The sequence below is a fragment of the Bombina bombina genome, chromosome 7 (genome assembly GCF_027579735.1).
Source record: "Bombina bombina isolate aBomBom1 chromosome 7, aBomBom1.pri, whole genome shotgun sequence".
Taxonomy (NCBI): Eukaryota; Metazoa; Chordata; class Amphibia; order Anura; family Bombinatoridae; genus Bombina; species Bombina bombina.
This window is the reverse complement of record NC_069505.1, coordinates 240,949,311-240,967,434: the sequence shown is the minus strand read 5'-3', so window position 1 is coordinate 240,967,434 and position 18,124 is coordinate 240,949,311. Positions and strand designations below refer to the sequence as shown.

The following is an 18,124-nucleotide window of genomic DNA, read 5'->3' as shown; positions in this document are numbered from 1 at the left end:
AATTGCACTATTGTGCCGGAGGGCTCACCATATTAATCTTGCAAAGCATACATTTATTGTCTTCTGTGGAATGTACCGAGGAAGATTCATCCAGACTCTTGATTAATATAGTCATCCAAAATGTCGATTAACAACCCTGGTTCCCCATGTGCCAATAAACTGTCCCCTTTGAAGCACTTTTTAGGGCATCTTACCGCCTCTGGTATGGCCAGGCCACGGTGCTACTGCTCTCTCACTGGTTTGTTGTGCATTGGATCTGATGCGGAAGTGGCGGTAAAGCAATACTGATTTTGGAAATCTGTGTCTTAGCCCACTATTACGACCTGCATCTGCGAAAGGCCTGCAGGCTGTAGTAATGATGATAGCTCCCTCCATGATAGGGCGAGTCTGTACTACAATGTACTGAAGAACCGGCGCATTGGTAACAAGTTCTAGTGCAGCCATATGTATAAAGTCCATATGCTAGGAAAGAAATGCTTGTCCGAGTCCTGTATAACCTCACACCTAAAGCACTCTTCTCTCAGCCTCATAAACACACTGACAGTTGGCTGGATACCCGGTACACCGTACTGCTAATGGCACATCACTGCCTGAAGCAAAGGGGCCTGAATGTGCTTAGGGCACATTACATATCACAGAGACACAACTTTACATAACCTCTCAATTAGACAAGTTGTCATGAGAGAGGGGACAACTTACCCATGATAAGTCTGTAATTTAGTGTGAGACACACTGCATTATCAGGCAGGGGATTAAGGATAGAACTGACAAGAGCCATGGGAAACCCAGTGTCAACCAGAATGATATATACCAATACTTCATTGAGATTTACATGGTTATATGATCCCCGGCTCACAGGGAGAGCCAATATATATTAAACTTATTTTCTTCTATACAGAGCACCTCTCTCTGACTACCTCCATGATACGAGGCAAAGAACTACTGAGCAGGTAGGGGAAGTGGGAAGGATATTTATAGTTTTGTTTTGAGTGTCTATGCCTCCTCCTGGTGGTCAGGTAGAGTAATTCCTAAAGGTTAAGAATGTTCTTGTGGACTCTCACTTTAGTTGCGCTAGCGGTTTAAGGATGGACTGTAACTTTATGTGCCGTTGCTCACCTCTGTGTTAAATGCGTAAGTTTAGTACTTACGGTGAAGTGGGAAATGTTGTGGTTAAATGCATGATGGTCAGCTGCTCATGTGAGACTAAAAAACAGGACACGGGGACTGGGACATAGACACAATAACTCTAATATTGTCCTACACATTTACAACTGGCAGTTTGTGCCCACTGTACATCAGCAATTGCTCACTTCAGGGCCTCCCAGGTACTTCTCCCTTTATTGGCCCATGCACCTTCCCCTCAAATATGTCCATTTGGCATAATACAACAGCTCACTGACATCACAGACTTGGAACTTATTTAAAAACCTACATTGGAGTTAAACACATTTTGCATCATGTTTATTTGTTGATTTGTATTCTGCATGTTAGTTATTCTTGTAGAAAAATCCATATCTTAAATTCAATATGTATCAATTTGTATCAAATTCAATATGTATAGGAGAATATTAACTATATAAATCATCCCCCAGTTCCTTTTTAGTAGGTGCACCACCTGGCTGATTTTACTGATCATTCAAATAAAATTTTAGCCAATATGAAGCTAAAATTAATGAATATAAAAAAGTACATTTTTTATTGCACAAATTTAAATTAAATACATTTCTGTTAAATTATGCAATCAATTTGTGCTTTGGATAGTATAAATTATATAATATTAGAAAAGATTACACCGCTCCCAGCCGGCTACTTCATAATGCCACACAGCTGGCAAAATGTTCAGTGGAGACAACAAGCTAATGAGCCGACTAGACAGGCTTATCCAACTCAGCCGACCTCTAGGTTTGAGGCGGGGTGCCGTTAGCCTTTTTGAAACAGAGAATCTAATAGCCAAGAGTGAAGCTGCTACCCCGAGGACTTCTGCCTGTCATTTCTTATCGGAAACGGCCGCCCACCTAGACGCTCCCCTAGCTCCCACCAGCAGCGATCACCTACTATATACCTCTGACCGGGGAGATCCGATCGACCCTCAGGAGCAGAGGGGAATTCCTGCCTGTCAGCAAAACGCAGCAGTCGTGGGAGGCATTGATGATGAGGCTTCCAAAGAGCTGAGCGGTGGGCCCGTGAGTATGTGTGGCCAGAAACTTGCAACTTCAGCGACGTATGGTTCTGACAGGAGGTCCCTTGCCCCCCACTGTCCCGATGCTTCATCGAACATGTGTCCCTTTATACTAACATGCGTGCAGGTTCCCCAAGATTCTTGGAGTTATTGTGGGGCTATGTATAAGCAGAACTATGCTTGCAGGAAAACTGGCGTGGGTTGAGCCTACATGTCATCTCTGAGACTTCGCACAGATACACTAGCGAAAAAATATATCCTTGCACAACATATGCAGTGACTCTTAATGCTCTTTTCTCCTACTTTATGATGGCAATATTGCCTGAGACTATACTAGGGAGATCATTGCTGTAATTCAAGGTTAAGAGAGCGATGTTCATATAATATACACCTTAGTGACATTCTAAGCTGCAAATATGTCCTTTTACTAGGGTTTCTGCTGCTTGGTTCCAATGCATAACTGATTAGTTAACTAAACTAGTTAATCCTGTTAGGTGAATGGACAACCACTAAACCTAGCACCCTTAGAGTCCTTATTATGTGTATTTTTACAACTCTATTCTTACTTATAGTTTGCAAAAAGTCTGTCTCCATTTTATTGCAGCCCCCTTCTGAGAGTGTATGTTGTTGGGGAAGAGAGTGGTTACATCAAAATATAACTTGGGTAACATGGCCTGTACAAAGAATGGGACTCCATTACCAGTCTTAGATCCGCCCCCCCCTCTCCCCCCCCTCCTTCTCCCCCCCCCTTTCTTACCCCCTCCCCCCTTCCTCTACCCCTCCCATCTCCCTCCTCCCCCCCCTCCCAATTGTGTAGTAAAGGGATAAATAGCTTATCCTCTATGCTCCCTTTTGGCAGAGTTATGCAGTCTTTGCCCTGTTCGTAGAGCCTTTGCCGGAGTTTGTACCTATATGAGTGTAAAATTGGCTCTCCGGATGTTAAATATGTAAAGCTTCATTATGAATATCATTCTGTGTTCAATGTCTATTGACTGTTTATCATTATAAGTTTTGTATACCTGTTAGCTCACTTATATTTCCAATATATATGTTAGAACTACTGGTAGGTTGTCTAAGGTTCAGAGATTTTGGGGCGTCCAACATATGTGTTTCTCACGTAATTCGTAGGATGAGGCCTTGGGGGTGCACTTAACTGATGCAGCTGTTATAGAGGTGCTCTACTGACAGTTAACAGAGGTATTGGTAACTTTGAACGGCAAATTTAGTATATGTGGCTAACCGTGGGGGGAACATCTATTTCTTTGCTGGCATAATACAGCCAGGCATGTTAAGATTACTAGCCTCCGACTAGACTTATTTAGCAACTTCCCACTAGCTACCCACCACGGTGCTACAGTTACTTAACCGCCCCCAAGTGACTACAGAGTTTTGTAGCCCAGTTTACCTCATATTTTTTGCTAGATTACAGACCTTCTTGAGCCTACAACCTTTAGTTTTTTGTTTTTTTTTTGTCTTAAGGTTCTTATGCCATTTGTATTTCTGTGAGTAACTGCACTTTTTTATATATTAGTACTTAGAACTTATATGTGGCGCAGTCCCTACAGTTTTATTTCTCTGACACAGAGATAGATATTGGTTATATTTAATGTTATCACACTGTGTACATATACATGTGTCTGTATCTTATATCTGGGAGAGTAATTTCTTCTACTGACTGTGTTTACACAGCTTGGCCTCGAGGCCAAAAACTTTCAGGATAGGTGGGGATACCAGAGGCTAAATAAACTATTTCAAATGCCAATATGAGGATAAAGGAAATACTTGCAAACAATTTAATACACTCCAGCAGGTAAAGTGGATGATTGGGAACAGATTAAAGGGGATACAAGTTTTGAGTAAACTGTCCCTTATACAAAACACAATTCTGCAAGTGTGTCAGGATAAGTAGATTTTATATAGCTCGATAGATAGATAGAGAGACCGACATACACACAAACACCATGTATATACACACACACACACATACACACACATCATGTATATACACACATATACAAAAACACCCTGTATAGATACACACATATACACAAACACCATGTATATACACACATATACACAAACATACACACACCATGTGCATACACACACCATGTATATACAGACACACACAACATGTATATAAACACATACACACACACACCATGTATATACACACACAAACACCATGTATATACACACACACACACACACACACATAAACACCATGTATATACACACACACACATAAACACCATGTATATACACACACAAACACCATGTGTATACACACACACATACACCATGTATATACGCACACACACCATGTATATATACACACACAAACACCATGTATATGCACACACACAAACACCATGTATACACACACACACACACACACACACAAACACCATGTATACACACACACACATACACCATGTATATACGCACACACACCATGTATATATACACACACACACAAACAACATGTATATGCACACACACACCATGCATATACACACACAAACACCATGTATATACACACACACACAAACACCATGTATATACACACACACACACACACACAAACACCATGTATATACACACAAACACCATGTATATATACACACACACAAACACCATATATATGCACACACACACCATGCATATACACACACAAACACCATGTATATACACACACACACACAAACACCATGTATGTGCACATACATGAACACTCAGATAACACTCACATATACTCAAACAGATAAGGTGCAGAGCTGCTCACCTGGGCTGAACAGTACCACTGCTTTAAGGTATGCATACTCATAGCCATCAATATCCAGCTTGGCCATGCTGTTACAAAACTCCTGCAGTTTCCAGATGTGCTCCATTACCTGCTTTATTCTGTCTCCAGAAAGTTTATCTGCAGAGGTAAGAAAATTGGTTTTTGATGACACTTCGTGTGACAGTGTAACAGAGTGACATTAACATTGAACATGAGATGCAGAGCGTACTACACAGGATTGGTAGCTTTTCTTACAACGTATCACAGCTTACCTCCAGCGCATGACCTGGGTGATGCATGTGCACAGCAAGTTAAATATAATGCATATTATTTATCTCCCTTTAATCCCATAAGCCTGGGGGCCTGAGTCCTATATTTTAGTTCTGGTTTCTAACTTCTACGTACACATCTTTAGAAAATTATGCCTTTAACTATAGATATTTCTCTCCCATTCACAGCACTGTTTGGTACCTTCCTGTATGCCGTTCTGCAGGTGGTTGACAATAGCAGCTAAAATGGTAGAAAGACTCATCACTTGCGAGCACTGTGCAAGGCCCAATGTGAACAGTTCATTCCAGCAGGCGCGCACCAGACTTGTGTTACAGTCTTGCCTAGAAGATAAACACAATTAGAGTAAGTGGCACATTACTATAATAATTTGTTTAGCAGTGCAGGTATACAGATTCACTAAAAAAATTGTAAATAGAAGATATTCATTAAGACATGACAGACCTTCCCATATCTTGCTCATCCAGCTCTGTAGGGTAACATGGCAGATATTTCTCTAACTGGACACAACTTTCCATTCTGATTGAATCTAGTACAGTGTGTTCTGTACAATCCCTATAATGAATGTGCATGCTTGGTCTTTTCAAGCTGAAAATACCTTCTAAAGCGATCAGAACTTATTAGTGCTAGGTATTAATAAATACACATTCTTTTTGGTGGAAACAGCACTTAGTTTTACTTTAATTAACCAAGAAGTATTCATCAATAAGACTAGGCTATACAACCAAGCCAACCAAGAGTAACTGTGCAACAACCTCTCAGAAGCCACAACCATCATTAGTTCTGTATGGTACAGCCTGAGATTGCAGATCTTCTAGTGTAGGAATACATTCCAGAGGCAGCACAAAGGAAAAACGTGTTTAAAGGTGGTGACCCCTGTAGAATCCTCAGCTACTGAACTTCATAAAGAGTTGTAAAGACTTTTAATTACACAGGAAGCAACATTAGAGGAAAGCTGTTCAATGATATTGTATAAGCAGAGTTCTTGAATACATGAAATACTGTATTGGAAGTAGGTTTAGTTTAGGGGTATATGGTAGTTGTGTACACAACATGTCACATGCAGTATTGGGTAGGAAATATGAATCATGAGTAGAAGATGCTAGTGACACTGACTTGTAGGGTTTATTGCAGGATCAACATGATGAGATAAGAGAAGCACTGGAATCTAGCTTGGATTTGTTACAGCAATATGCAGAATGGGTTATGTGCAGGTCAGGAGCAATGTGGAGTTCGGACAAAACCAGATGTCAGCAACAGGTAACTGAATAATGCAGTGCTTGTACAAGTACATTGGTCTGCTTCCTTATACTGTAAGCCCCCTCCATGCTGGTCTAAGCAAAAGGTTATAATGTATAATAATAGCGGATTTATAGGCAGCTATGCAGGATTTCCCTACCCTTAGTACCTTAAAAGCAAGAAACATTGCAGGCACCAGAGCATTAATTACTGAGGCAAGAAGTAAGTATATATTTTGCTTCTAGATATGATCTTGGCATAACCTACATGTCAAGACTGAAGCTGCACTGTGTGCTCACCTACCTGACCTAAGGAACAAAAAGACTGCTGACAGTGGCCCTCTTATTCTTGAATTTATTTATTTTGTTCAGTTTGTTAATGTATCTGTACATTTTTTTTTATTTAACATAAATCAGTGTCATTGTGTGCCCTACTCTCCCGAATTTGTTGTTGCTTTACAAATAAAATGATCATGAACTATTATATGTTCTATGTCCATGAACCTGGGGCCACACCAATTGTTCTTTGTGCTGTGAAGAAAACAACATTTATGCTTATGTGATAAATTATTTTCTTTCAGAATGATGATGTTTCCCAGACCCCACCTGTTTCAATTTATGGTGACAGTTCTAATGATACCTCTACAGACCCTGCTCTGATATTGGTTTATTTACCTCTTCCTAGTGGCGGGAAATATATCCCATATGTTATAGAGGAATATGGACCATCTTCATTCCGAAAATAATTTATCAGGTAAGCATACATTTTGTTATTTTTCGTAAAATTATGATGGTCCACAGTCCTCCATAACATATGGGATGTTTTACCCAAGCAAAAGGTCTATGTTACGGAAGGTGTGGGACAATTTTTCTGGCAGTTCCTATTTAGCCAACACAGCAGCCTGATGGACTTTCCTGCCAAAAGCTGCTAGTGAAGAAGAAAAAATATCAAAACAATAACATTTGGAAAAAGTATACAGAGAAGACCATGTGTCAGCTTTGCAAATCTTCTCCAAAGATGCATAATTTTTTAAACGTGCACAATGTTATAACTGCTCTTGTAGAAAGAACTGTTATACGCTTAGGAGGCAAATTACCGCAACCAAGTAAGCCTTGTGAATCACTTGTTTAAGCCAAGAAGCCAACACTACCTTAGTCGCTTTTTGTCCTTTACTGTAAGAGTTGCTCCTTAGAGTTAGAAGGATCTGGACCCAATGAAAGAATAAAAATGTATTTATTGATATTTTTCGTAGAAACTACTTCAGGAAGGAAATCATATTCGGTATGAAGTACAGCATTATCCTTGATAATAATTCAAAATGGAGAATCACAAGACAGTGTTGACAATTCAGAAACTCTCTTTGCAGAAGAGATTGCTAACAGGAAAAGTACTTTCCAAGACAACAGTTTGATGTCAATGGAATGCATTGGTTCAAAGGGAGGACCTTGTAATATGGAGGCCATCAGATCTATGTTCTGTAAGCCCCATTTGATCACAAAGCGATAAAAAATGTTCTTATGTAGAGACCACTCTTTAGGATGTGAACTGCAAATAGGGAGAAATTATTTATTTCTGCCTAAGACAGAATCTGAAACACCTCCTGCATGATCAGTGGACTGCGGGTACCCCCGTTAATTATTTATATAGCCCTCCGCTGTGATATTGTTCTACTGGAAACTGATAAACTTGTCCTCAATCAATAGGGGCCAGGGTTGAAGAGAATGTTAATTGGTAACCTTGCCTCTAGAGGAGACCCAACTCCTTGCAATCTTCAAGAAACCCATAACGCCCCCCAGCCTGAGAGACTGGTGTCTGCCAGCACCATTCCCATGACTGATGAAGCAAGGATGCCCCAACTGTCAAAAGAAAGTTTTAGTGTCTCGAAGAGAAAGATTGTTTGACAGAGAAATCCAAAGAAATTTGTTATTTCAAATGTAGATAATTATTTGGTCACTGAGGTAGCATAGACAAATAAAGGGTTCTCAAGTGTAGAGGGGGAAAAAGAAATGCATCTGAAGTAGCTACCATAAGAACCACGGCCTTCATGCACTGAGCTACTGATGGAAATAGAGCCCTTTGTAGGGAGAGACATGCCCTCTTAATCTTTATTTTGCGAAGTTCCGTAAGGGACAAGATGCGTACAAAATGAATCTATTATGACTAATATAAAAGCTACCCTTAAAGCAGGATTCTCACCCATTGTCTTGAAGAAAAATAGAAGCTTGGAAATATAAGCAATAGTTAGTGACAAGGAATAGGCTTGCACTGGTATGTTGTCCAGATACGGTGCAACTAAAATGCCCTGAATTCTGATCACTGCCAAGCTTGTTAAATCTAGGACAGAACTGTATGTCGCTTTGGACAATAAACAGATTGTGGTAAAAACCCTTGCCCCTAAGGCAACACTAGTACATGTGATAGGACCGCTGGTCAATAAGAACTCTGCTTCAAAGAGAACAAACTCTCGATCTCTTGAAGGACAAAAATAATCAGTCCAGATATCCAAACTATTTTACCTGTAAATCCTAAAACATATAAACTTATACATAAGTTTATACAAAGTTATAAATCTGTATATGGCATAAGCATGTAGTATATATGTAGTATATGTGTATATATGTAAGCATACACACATATTTAGCCTGTCATGTGGCCTTACTGATAAGAGAAGCACCACATATAGACCAACAAGTACAAAGTAGATACCTGTAAATCCATGTCCAGAATAAGCAGAGAGTTTGTATACATTGTAAATGAAAATATTAATAATAATTGTTCAGTATCTGCATGATAAACGTATGTGCATACATATAAATTACACATACAATAGGTATAAATGGAGATACCAATAGATATCTCTAAAGGATCTCCAATGTTAATGAAAATATTCATGATTAAATGTTCAGTATTGCATAATAGAACTTCTGTGCATAGTGTTATGGATACCCCGAATGGGTAGCTCCGCCAAGAGTGGTCCTGCTTCCTCCCTGCCGATTACAGCTGTGTAGCCGGCACGTGACCAAAGCCTGTAGCCTATGTATATACCTAGACAGCACCAGTATTCATGGTCCCACCATGAGGCGGACTCCGGCTACCTGCCAGAGGGTTCATTATGATACTCGGAACAAGCTGCTATGTAGCAGAGAAAGTGATTATAGCAGGAGCCCACCCAAAGAACTAGACAGACTAGCATTCAGGTGAAACAAGAACTGATTTTATTGTGAAACACACTCGCCTTATATACACACACACACAAAGGGTCTTATCTGACTCTTAAATCTCCTGCCATTCCCGCCCCTTCAGACAGGCTGGCGCCGGCCATAGCTGTCACAGTCCCACAGAGTCCCAGGACCCAGAGGTGGTGGTTTTGGGGTGATCCCGGGGAAGCGGCGGCACTTCCATGTTGTCGTTTGAAAGCTCTTGGTCCTCAGATGCGGCGTGATCCGTTACTGGGGACCGGAGTTACAGCCCGGTAAAGATGGGGGGGGGTTAGGGGTGTCCAAAAGCCCTTGTTCCCAAAGGAGCTCTCCTTTGGATAGTGCTACCAACTATCCTCCTTATCAGACTATAAGGAAAGCAATATGTATAGTAGTGATTGAAGCAGAAACCTTACTATCTGAATAATTAGATTTCCTCTAGAGATTTCCCTTTAAGATAGGAAAAGCAGATAATGCCACAGATACCAGAAGACACCTGGGCAGATTAATCTGCAACAACAGAATTTATGCTTACCTGATAAATTACTTTCTCCAACGGTGTGTCCGGTCCACGGCGTCATCCATTACTAATGGGATATTCTCCTCCCCCACAGGGAAAGGCAAGGAGAGCACACAGCAAGAGCTGTCCATATTGTCCCTCCCAGGCTCCGCCCCCCCAGTCATTCGACCGACGGTTAGGAGAAAAAAAGGAGAAACTATAGGGTGACTGTAGTGTATAGAGAGAGAAATTTTTCAAACCTGATTAAAAAACCAGGGCGGGCCGTGGACCGGACACAACGTTGGAGAAAGTAATTTATCAGGTAAGCATAAATTCTGTTTTCTCCAACATTGGTGTGTCCGGTCCATGGCGTCATCCATTACTTGTGGGAACCAATACCAAAGCTTTAGGACACGGATGAAGGGAGGGAGCAAATCAGGTTACCTAAACAGAAGGCACCACGGCTTGCAAAACCTTTCTCCCAAAAATAGCCTCCGAAGAAGCAAAAAGTATAAAATTTGTAGAATTTGGCAAAAGTGTGCAGAGAAGACCAAGTTGCTGCCTCACATATCTGATCAACAGAAGCCTCGTTCTTGAAGGCCCATGTGGAAGCCACAGCCCTAGTAGAGTGAGCTGTGATTCGTTCAGGAGGCTGCCGTCCGGCAGTCTCATAAGCCAATCAGATAATGCTTTTCAGCCAGAAAGAAAGAGAGGTAGCAGTAGCTTTTTGTCCTCTCCTCTTACCAGAATAAACGACAAACAAAAAAGAAGTTTTGTCTGAAATCCTTTGTTGCTTCTAAATAGAACTTTAAAGCACGGACTACATCTAAATGGTGTAACAAATGTTCCTTCTTTGAAACTGGATTCGGACACAAAGAAGGGACAACTATTTCCTGGTTAATATTCTTGTTGGAAACAACTTTTGGAAGAAAACCAGGCTTGGTACGCAAAACAACCTTATCTGAATGGAACACCAGATAGGGTGGATCACACTGCAAAGCAGATAGTTCAGAAACTCTTCTAGCAGAAGAAATAGCAACCAAAAACAGAACTTTCCAAGATAATAACTTGATATCTATGGAATGTAAGGGTTCAAATGGAACCCCTTGAAGAACTGAAAAAACTAAATTTAGACTCCAGGGAGGAGTCAAAGGTCTGTAAACAGGTTTGATTCTGACCAAAGCCTGTACAAAAGCTTGTACATCTGGCACAGCTGCCAGTCGTCTGTGTAACAAGACAGATAAAGCAGATCTCTGTCCTTTTAGAGAACTCGCTGACAATCCCTTATCCAAACCTTCTTGTTAGAAAGGAGAGGATCCTGGGAATATTAATCCATGAGAATCCCTTGGATTCACACCAACAGATATATCCTTTCCATATTTTATGGTAAATCCTTCTAGTCACAGGTTTTCTGGCTTGGACCAGAGTATCTATCACTGAATCTGAAAACCCGCGCTTGGATAAAATCAAGCGTTCAATTTCCAAGCAGTCAGCTGGAGAGAAACTAGATTTGGATGTTCGAATGGACCTTGCACTAGAAGATCCTGTCTCAAAGGTAGCTTCCATGGTGGAGCCGATGACATATTCACCAGGTCTGCATACCAAGTCCTGCGTGGCCACACAGGAGCTATCAGAATCACTGAGGCCTTCTCCTGTTTGATCCTGGCTACAAGCCTGGGAAGGAGAGGGAACGGTGGAAATGCATAAGCTAGGTTGAACGACCAAGGCGTCACTAATGCATCCACTAGAGTCGCCTTGGGATCCCTGGATCTGGACCCGTAGCAAGGAACCTTGAAGTTCTGACGAGACGCCATCAGATCCATGTCTGGAATGTTCCATAATTGAGTCAACTGGGCAAAAAACCTCCGGGTGGAGTTCCCACTCCCCCGGATGGAAAGTCTGACGACTCAGATAATCCGCCTCCCAGTTGTCTACTCCTGGGATGTGAATTGCAGATAGATGGAAGGAGTGATCCTCCGCCCATTTGATGATCTTGGATACCTCTCTCATCGCCAAGGAACTCTTTGTTCCTCCCTGATGGTTGATGTAAGCTACAGTCGTCATGTTGTCTGACTGGAATCTTATGAATCCGGCCTTCGCTAGTTGAGGCCAAGCCCGGAGAGCATTGAATATCGCTCTCAGTTCCAGGATGTTTATCGGGAGAAGAGACTCTTCCCGAGACCATAGACCCTGAGCTTTCAGGGAATCCCAGACCGCGCCCCAGCCTAATAGACTGGCGTCGGTCGTGACAATGACCCACTCTGGTCTGCGGAAACTCATTCCCTGAGACAGGTGATCCTGTGACAACCACCAACGGAGTGAGTCTCTGGTCATCTGGTCTACTTGAATCTTTGGAGACAAGTCTGTATAGTCCCCATTCCACTGCTTGAGCATGCACAGTTGTAATGGTCTTAGATGAATTTGAGCAAAAGGAACTATGTCCATTGCTGCAACCATCAACCCTACTACTACCATGCACTGAGCTATGGAAGGCTGCAGAATAGAGTGAAGAACTTGACAAGCTTTAGAAGCTTTGACTTTCTGACTTTTGTCAGGAAGATCTTCATTTTTAAAGAATCTATTATCGTTCCCAAGAAGGGAACTCTTGTCGACGGAGACAGGGAACTCTTTTCTACGTTCACCTTCCACCCGTGAGATATGAGAAAGGCTAGAACAATGTCTGTATGAGCCTTTGCTTTGGAAAGAGACGACGTTTGGATTAGAATGTCGTCCAGATAAGGTGCCACTGCAATACCCCTTGGTCTTAGAACCTCTAGAAGGGACCCTAGCACCTTTGTGAAAATCCTTGGATGATCTTTGTGGATAGGAATATATAGATACGCATCCTTTAAATCCACGGTAGTCATAAATTGACCCTCCTGGATTGCAGATAAAATTGTTCGAATGGTTTCCATTTGAACGATGGAACTCTGAGAAATTTGTTTAGAATTTTTAAATCCAGAATTGGTCTGAAAATTCCCTCTTTTTTGGGAACTACAAACAGATTTGAGTAAAACCCCCGACCTTGTTCCACAGTTGGAACTGGGTGTATCACTCCCATCTTTAACAGGTCTTCTACACAATGTAAGAATGCCTGTCTCTTTATTTGGTTTGAAGATAAGTTAGACATGTGGAACCTTCCCCTTGAGGGTAATTCCTTGAACTCCAGAAGAAAACCCTGAGAGACTATTTCTAGTGTCCAGGGATCCTGAACATCTCTTGCCTAAGCCTGAGCAAAGAGAGAGAGTCTTCCCTATACTAGATCCGGTCCCGGATCAGGGGCTACCCCTTCATGCTGTTTTGGTAGCAGCAGCAGGCTTCTTGGCCTGTTTACCCTTGTTCCAGCCTTGCATTGATTTCCAAGCTGGTTTAGTCTGGGAAGCGTTACCCTCTTGTCTAGAGGCTGCCGAGTTGGAAGCCGGTCCGTTCCTGAAATTGCGAATGGAACGAAAATTGGACTTATTCTTAGCCTTGAAAGGTTTATCTTGTGGGAGGGCATGGCCCTTTCCCTCAGTGATGTCTGAAATAATCTCTTTAAATTCTGGCCCAAAAAGGGTCTTACCTTTGAAAGGGGTATTAAGCAATTTTGTCTTGGAAGATACATCCGCCGACCAAGACTTTAGCCAGAGCGCTCTACGCGCCCCAATTGTAAACCCTGAATTTTTCGCCGCTAACCTCGCTAACTGCAAAGCGGTGTCTAAAATAAAGGAATTAGCTAACTTAAGTGCGTGAATTCTGTCCATGACTTCCTCATACGGAGTCTCCCTACTGAGCGACTTTTCCAGTTCCTCGAACCAGAACCACGCCGCTGTAGTGACAGGAATAATGCACGAAATAGGTTAAAGGAGGTAACCTTGCTGTACAAAAATCTTTTTAAGCAAACCCTCCAATTTTTTATCCATAGGATCTTTGAAAGCACAATTGTCCTCAATAGGAATGGTCGTGCGCTTGGCTAGAGTAGAAACCGCCCCCTCGACCTTAGGGACTGTTTGCCATGTGTCCTTCCTGGGGTCGACCATAGGGAACAATTTCTTAAATATAGGAGGAGGGACAAAAAGGTATGCCTGGCTTCTCCCACTCCTTATTCACTATGTCCGCCACCCGTTTAGGTATCGGAAAAGCATCAGGGTGCACCGGGACCTCAAGGAACTTGTCCATCTTGCACAATTTTTCTGGGTTGACCAGATTGTCACAATCATCCAGAGTAGATAGCACCTCCTTAAGTAATGCGCGGAGATGCTCTAATTTTGATTTAAATGTCACAACATCAGGTTCTGCCTGCTGAGAAATTCTTCCTGTATCAGAAATTTCCCCATCAGACAAACCCTCCCTCACTGCCACTTCAGATTGGTGTGAGGGTATGACAGAAAAATTATCATCAGCACCCTCCTGCTCTACAGTGTTTAAAACAGAGCAATCGCGCTTTCTCTGAAATGCTGGCATTTTGGATAAAATATTAGCTATGGAGTTATCCATTACTGCCGTCAATTGCTGCATAGTAACAAGCATTGGCGCGCTAGAAGTACTAGGGGTCGCCTGCGCGGGCATAACTGGTATAGACACAGAAGGAGATGATGTAGAACTATGTCTACTTCCTTCATCTGAGGAATCATCCTGGGCAACTTTACAATTTGTGACAGTACTGTCCTTACTTTGTTTGGACGCTATGGCACAATTATCACACATATTTGAAGGGGGAACCACATTGGCTACCATACATACAGAACATGATCTATCTGAAGGTACAGACATGTTAAACAGGCTTAAACTGGTTAATAAAGCACAAAAACCGTTTTAAAACAAAACAGTTACTGTCTCTTTAAATGTTAAACAGGGCACACTTTATTACTGAATATGTGAAAAACTATGAAGGAATTATCCAATCTTTACCAAATTTTCACCACAGTGTCTTAATTCAGAGCGGCAAGGAGAATGACTGGGGAGCGGAGCCTGGGAGGGACAATATGGACAGCTCATGCTGTGTGCTCTCCTTGCCTTTCCCTGTGGGGGAGGAGAATATCCCACAAGTAATGGATGACGCCGTGGACCGGACACACCAATGTTGGAGAAAAATAACTCCTCCAGGAGACTGAGAGGAACTGGAGGATACTGCATGTGACGCCATAAAAAAGGACTTGGGACTATTGAGGAGAAGCTGTGGCATTAGCCTAGACAACATCATCCAGGGACACATGAGGCTAAAATAAAATTTGGAAATAATTATCTAAAAATAATTAAAATATTTAAAATTACCCTGTCACTTTAAATTTATATAGACTTGCTGGAATTATAAATACACTTAGAAACAAACCTCTGTTTCATTGATAGCAAAAAAAAGTATGATAATATTTCTTTATGTGAAGGAACTCTAATATAATTAAGAGATATACAGCGCAGTTTTCGGCACAAGCGAGGGAACCCGCGCCGCCCGTAATTTCACCTCGCAACTCGACCTATCCAATATACTGCGCCGTCAGATGCTAAACTGGCGTAAGTAGGAAAAACCGGCAATCAACTAAAATGATAGAGAATACAGTTTTAAACAACATCCCAATTTACTTCTATTATGTAATTTGCTTCATTATTTTGTTATTCTTTGTTTCTTAAATATCAATGCACATGGGTGAGCCAATCACATGAGGCATTGATGTGCAGCCACCAATCAGCAGCTTCTGAGCCTATCTAGATATGCTTTTCAGCTAAGAATATCAAGAGAATGAAGCAAATTAGGTAATGGAAGTAAATTACAAAGTTGTTTAAAATTGCATGCTCTAGCTGAATCATGAAAGAATAAAAATGGGTTTAATGTCCATTTAATGCTACTTAACACATTGAAATTCATGATATGAGGTGGAATAGTGAAATACTAACATGTCTCGGAGTAACACAGGCCACAAGCCACATGTAGTTTTCAGTAAATGGACACTATAGCCATCACAATACTTTTAGCTCAAGAAAGCACGTTATGTGCCTACATCAGGCTAAAGGAAATTGTGTGACCATAGTGTCACTTAAAGAACACATTTTCTCCATCACTGACATGTACACAGAACTATTGTATGAAACACATACATGTATACTTTGCATATTAAAATCCCTCATATCCCAAATCACAATGTGCACATGCATGTTATAGAGTTTGACATGAGAATGAGTATAGGCCCTAGCATGTATCAATGTACATTGTATGCCCACATGGATATATATATATGATTGTACTAATACCTCTCATCATTTGACTCCTTCACAGAACCTCCTGTCACCAGGGTGCAAACGGGCATGCATCCACCGCAACCACCAGGCCAGAGAATGGCTCCAGCACAACCAGCAGGCCAGAGAATCCCTCAACAGTATGCTCACAGGCATGAGGTGGGTTGGATTGCCTCTGTTGAGGACCCATATGTCATGCCACAAAGTTTTGAAGAGGAGCCCTGGCCAGAGGACTATTCTTTTGGTTATGAGGGGCAGCCAAGGCATCCCCAAAGGGTAGATGTCTTTACCCCCCTCCCAATATCCGGCCAGTCAGGACTTTTACCACCAGGACATACAAACTGGTCAGGCTGAGTGGTCGCACACCAGTCGTCAATGGGACTACCAGTCCACCCGGAGAGCTCCACCATCCGCTTCCCTTGGAAGAGCTCCAGCATATGAAGAGGAGCATATAGCTGTGGTAGTTCCTCCTGAGGCACCAGCTTTTGTAGTTCCACCTGAGGCACTAGCTGGGGTTGTTCATCCTGAGGCACAAGCTGTCATTGTTCATAATCCCTGCTGGTGAACAGCCTTTAGATCCTCTGACTTCTGCCCTGGGCGACGAATACATTGCCCTCCAGAGGAGGCAAACATCAACCTGCGAGAGAATGCAGAGAGACCAATGCAGATTTTACAGGAGCCAAAAGACTTTACTACAGCGTTCCATTGAGCTGCAACGGGACATGGCAGCATCTTTAAGTGGTATCGTCCAGAACCAATCTCAGATGCTGAGAGTTATTTCGGACATGCAGATGCAGACTGACAACAGATGGCGGGAACAAAACCAACTGTTGAGTGTGTTGGTGGAGCATTTCACACACCAGCAGGACACTGCCTCCAGCCTCTCATCTGTGGCCAGCACTCCTGCAGAATCCTCTGAATCCACACAACCCAGGAGAGGCAGGAGAGCCACTCCAGGCACCTCAGCCCCCTCATCTAAGAAGCCTAAAAAAAAAAAATATTGTTATATTTCATCCTAAATCTTGTCCTCTGTTATTTACCATATAATTGTCATCCACATCCATGTGCGGGGTGTTTTAGTACACTAATATTTTTGAAAAATATAATAAGGCCTGTGTGGAAATGGCCCAGAAAAGGTAATATCATCATGTTTATGACATATTCATGTTCTCTAAACCACATCACATAGTTGTGTATGAAGGGTACATATAGTGATATTTACTTTTAAGATGTAAATCAAGGTTTCTCACATCCAATAGAAATTGACCCATGTGCAGGGATAGGCATGAGCCAAGGCTGTGGCGGACATTTTCTAAGGTAAAGACTTTTAGTGAAGGACACCTTGCCTATCCCTGCTCATGGGTATATATATCTAAATGATAATGTTTTAACAGAAGGTGTGAACATAAGGTATAAACATCCATTTTCATTCCTCGAAATGATAGTCAATAAATCATAGTGACCAAAACATGAATTGAACTAATGATATATTTTCAGTAATTAGGGTGGTTAAGGGAATGGGGGTGGGATGTAGTAGTTTCACTTACATGCAGTGGAAATCCGCAGTATGTAATTCAATGACCAGCTGCAGCAGGGGCAGCACCATCACCATGGACCTCAGCAGCAACTATAGAATCAGCATGTGTAGACAGAACAGGGGATTGTAGGGCTTCCTGCACCCCTTGTGCCCCATGATGACCCCTTGTGCCCCATGATTGACCCCTTGT

General features: G+C 41.9%; 1 protein-coding gene across 3 annotated transcripts in view; it reads right to left on the bottom strand.

The window, feature by feature from the left end:
- The window catches only part of NR2C2 (nuclear receptor subfamily 2 group C member 2), a 456,514-nt gene that overhangs the window by 106,150 nt on the left and 332,240 nt on the right, over window positions 1-18,124 (bottom strand). For all 3 annotated transcript variants that reach the window (XR_008403220.1, XM_053720676.1, XM_053720677.1), the window contains 2 exons: window positions 5,436-5,575; window positions 4,965-5,102 (listed from right to left, as the gene is read on the bottom strand). Coding sequence is in view for 2 of the 3 variants with exons in the window: in XM_053720676.1 (XP_053576651.1) it covers window positions 4,965-5,102; window positions 5,436-5,575 (278 nt within the window). In the remaining variant the exon portion in view is untranslated. The remainder of the gene's footprint in view (window positions 1-4,964; window positions 5,103-5,435; window positions 5,576-18,124) is intronic.